This window comes from Bison bison, unplaced genomic scaffold, assembly GCF_000754665.1.
Source record: "Bison bison bison isolate TAMUID 2011002044 unplaced genomic scaffold, Bison_UMD1.0 scf7180017864383, whole genome shotgun sequence".
NCBI lineage: Eukaryota > Metazoa > Chordata > Mammalia > Artiodactyla > Bovidae > Bison > Bison bison.
The window spans coordinates 4599257-4603741 of NW_011494955.1; the positions used below are offsets into that span (position 1 = coordinate 4599257).

At 42.2% G+C, this 4485-nt stretch overlaps 1 protein-coding gene across 1 annotated transcript in view; it reads right to left on the reverse strand.

The window, feature by feature from the left end:
* The window catches only part of LOC105001700 (zinc finger and SCAN domain-containing protein 5B-like), a 9172-nt gene extending 5036 nt beyond the window's left edge, over positions 1-4136 (reverse strand). Inside the window, 2 exon segments of the mRNA XM_010858076.1 lie at positions 3016-3064; positions 3778-4136. Coding sequence (XP_010856378.1) covers positions 3016-3064; positions 3778-4136 — 408 coding nt within the window.
* Positions 4137-4485: the final 349 nt, after the last annotated feature.

Genomic DNA, 4485 nt, shown 5'->3' on the forward strand with positions numbered 1-4485 from the left:
CACCTGACCTGCCTCTTGAGAAACCTATATGCAGGTCAGGAAGCAACAGTTAGAACTGGACATGGAACAACAGACTGGTTCCAAATAGGAAAAGGAGTACGTCAAGGCTATATATTGTCACCCTGCTTATTTAACTTCTATGCAGAGTACATCATGAGAAACGCTGGGCTGGAAGAAGCACAAGCGGGAATCAGATTGCCGGGAGAAATATCAAACACCTCAGATATGCAGATGACACCACCCTTATGGCAGAAAGTGAAGAGGAAGTAAAGAGCCTCCTGATGAAAATGAAAGAGGAGAGTGAAAAAGTTGGCTTAAAACTCAACATTCAGAAAGCGAAGATCATGGCATCTGGTCCCACCACTTCATGGCAAATAGATGGGAAAACAGTATTTTTGGGGGCTCCAAAATCACTGCAGATGGTGACTGCAGCCATGAAAGTAAATGACGCTTACTCCTTGGAGGGAAAGTTATGACCAACCTAGATAGCATATTCAAAAGCAGAGACATTACTTTGCCAACAAAGGTCCATCTAGTCAAGGCTATGGTTTTTCCAGTGGTCATGTATGGATGTGAGAGTTGGACTGTGAAGAAGGCTGAGCACCAAAGAATTGATACTTTTGAACTGTGGTGTTGGAGAAGACTCTTGAGAGTCCCTTGGACTGCAAGGAGATCCAACCAGTCCATTCTAAAGGAGATCAGTCCTGAGTGTTCTTTGGTAGGACTGTGCTAACGCTGAAACTCCAATACTTTGGCCACCTCATGCGAAGAGCTGACTCATTGGAAAAGACTCTGATGCTGGGAGGGATTGGGGGCAGGAGGAGAAGGGGACGACAGAGGATGAGATGGCTGGATGGCATCACCAACTCGATGGACATGAGTTTGAGTGAACTCTGGGAGTTGGTGATGGACAGGAAGGCCTGGCATGCTGCGATTCATGGGGTCGCAAAGAGTCAGACAAGACTGAGTGACTGAACTGAGCTCAACTGATCCTTTTACTCAAACAAGGTTTAGCCCCTCTCTGTTCCTGCCATGACTGTTATTTTATGGTGTCCTCAGGGGACAAAGCCTGGCTATTTACCCTGTTTCAGTTGTTACTTCCATGTGGAAGAGAAATTGGAGGCTGGTTGTAAGTATCTAACCTTTTTCCACTGTTTTCTTGCACCAAGAAATGTAAACAAGAGTATAATAATCTCTGGGTCCATCCATTTTGCTGCAAATGGCATTATGTCATTCTTTTTTATGGCTGAGTAATATTCCATTGTATACACGTACCATGTTTTCTTTATCTGTTCGTCTGCTGATGGACATTTTGGTTGCTTCTACGTCTTGGCTATTGTAAATTGTGCTGCTGTGAACATTGGGATGCATGTATTTTTTTGAATTATGTTTTTTTGTGAACATATACCAAGGACTGAGACTGCTGGATCATATGGTAGATTGATATTTAGTTTTTTAAGGAACCTCCATATTGTTCTCCATAATGATTATACCACTTTAAATTCCCACCAATCGTGTAGGAGGGTTCCCCTTTCTCCACACCCTCTTCAGCATTTTGTTTGTTTGTTTTTAGACTATTTGATGATGGCCATTCTGACTGGTGTGAGGTGATTCAGCATTGCATTTTTCTAATGATTAGTGATGTTGAGCATCACCAGTCAGAATGGCCATCATCAAATAGTCTAAAAACAAACAAACAAAATGCTGAAGAGGGTGTGGAGAAAGGGGAACCCTCCTACACGATTGGTGGGAATTTAAAGTGGTATAATCATTATGGAGAACAATATGGAGGTTCCTTAAAAAACTAAATATCAATCTACCATATGATCCAGCAGTCTCAGTCCTTGGTATATGTTCACAAAAAAACATAATTCAAAAAAATACATGCATCCCAATGTTCACAGCAGCACAATTTACAATAGCCAAGACGTAGAAGCAACCAAAATGTCCATCAGCAGACGAACAGATAAAGAAAACATGGTACGTGTATACAATGGAATATTACTCAGCCATAAAAAAGAATGACATAATGCCGTTTGCAGCAAAATGGATGGACCCAGAGATTATTATACTAAGTGAAGTGAGTCAGAGAAAGACAAATATCACATGATATCACTTATATGTGGAATCTAATTTTAAAAACAACACAAGGAACTTATTTACAAATAGTAACAAACTCACAAATCTTGAAATCAAACTTACTGTTACCAAAGGGAAAATGTGGGAGTAAGTGATAAATTAGGAGATTGGGATTAACATATACACACTACTATATATAAAATAGGTAACTAACAAAGACTTATACAGCACAGGGAACTCTACTCAATATTTTGTCAACAACTTACATGGGAAAAGAACCTAAAAAAAGAATGGATATATGTTTATGGAGAGAGAGAACTGATTCACTTTGCTATACACTTGAAACTAACACAATATTGTAAATCAAGTATACTCCAATAAAAAAATTTTAATGAATAAAATGCAAGGGTCTCATGATCTGGCCCCACTGGTCGCATAGCTCCATCCTCTACAAGCCACTCCCACCCAATTCTACACCTTGAACCACTTTTGCTGTTTGCCTCTGTGCCTTTCCACAAGTTGTACCCTCTGCCTGCAACATCCCTACCATCTCTTCACCTAAAATCTATAAGTTTTCTTTAAAAAAAAATCCCATAAGTCACTTTCTCTAAAAGAATTCTTTAACTCTGCAGTTTGAATTTTAAGATCCTTTAGCTCCTATAAGTCCATACCTCTTCCTCCCATCATCTCAACAGGTTCTCACGTGACACTGCTTTACTCATCCATCTCCCCAACTTGATTCTGAGCTTCTTGAGGACAGGGCATTTGTCTTAACACATCTTTCTGTCTGCAGCACTCAATTAACCTTTGTTAAACAGTTGATCCCAGCCATTTTCTTCCTCTGCTGCTCTCAGGAGAAAGTACAAAATCTGAGTTAGACTTTCACTGTTGCTAAGAAATCTCATAATTTGCCCTCAGTTGCCACAAAGGACAAACCTTCACCACACTCATTTCCACAATGTTCCTCTCAGCAGACAGCTTCACTCTTCATTTCACAGAAGGGGAAAAAAAAAGTCACTGAGTAAGATCAGAAATTTAAGAATCTGCAACTACTAAAGCCCACTGAGCTCTAGAGTTCGTGAGACAAAACTAGAGGGTCCATGGGTTACAATGAAGATCCCGTGTGCCGCAGCTAAGACCCAACAGAGCCAAAGAAACAAATGAATATTAAAAAAAAACACAACAACCTATCAATTCTGTTTCTCTGAAGAATCTTGAGTAATTGACCAACTAAGGAAATGTTCCAGATTAAAGGAGTCTAAAAGACACTTGACAACCAAATGTAATGTGTATTGGAGTGGACTGGATCCTTGACAAGAAAAAAAATTTTTTTTTTTTTGCTGTTAAGGATTATTGGGACCATTAGTGAAATGTGAATAAAATCTTGAGATTATCATATTATAGCACTGTTAATTTCCTATTTTTGCTCTTTGTACGATGGTTATGTAACAAAATGCCCCAAGTGCACACAAAGTACATAGGGGTACAGGCCTATCCGTGTGCAACTTTCTTCAGGTGGCTCATAGGAAGGAAGAAACCATATCCAGAGGAAAATGATAAAGCAAACGCGACTAAATGTTAACAAAGGGGGATCTAAGTTATCAGATATACAGTTTTCTTGTAGTATTCTGGGAACTTTTCTGTAAATCTAAAATAATTAAAAACTTCAAACTTCTAAGGTAAAAGCTCAAACTCTACCTGGTCCTCTGTCCTCCACCTGAGGCGTTCGTGGCTGCAGTTGGGAGACCGGAGTCAGAATTTCTCTGAGGCCTCAAGGCTGCACCCTCACAGAAGCAGCGAAGACAGCGTCCACCACCACCTGCAGGGAAAGACAGTAGCTTCGCGCCGAGCAGGCGCAGCTCACTCACACCGTCTGTCTCCCAGCCCCGGGCCTTCGGATTGGCCGAGGGCGCAGTGATGTCACGTCCTTCCTGGCAGGGCAAGCGTGCAGCTCCCAGCTCCACGTGGAGCTCAGGTGCGAGGGCTTGGCGGTCAGATGAGGTCCCAACAGGCTCGCGGCTCCTCAGCCTCAGATCTCGGCCACCGTGGGCGGCCATCTGGCAAGCGCACTAAAAGACAACAAGAATCTTGGCCTCATAAAGCTAACCCCACTCCCACCTACAAACCCACTGTTGTAACCCTGCCCCCACTTTCCATTCAATTTCTGGACTAGGAGTTGGGTAACGGGGACTCAACCACAGAGGGAATTGGGAGCACCCTTTTGAAGGCAGAAGGAAAGGCCTTTTCTTGAAAAGCTTAATGTTTCCTTGAGTGTTATCTTCGAAAACCTAATGTTTGTGGTCCAGGTCCTGCTACTAGTAAGTTTCCAGCTGGGGCTTATGAAACCTTGGCCAATACCAGCCGGCCACTCCCCCTTGCTGGGGCGAGGGTACTGGCTTTCCCATT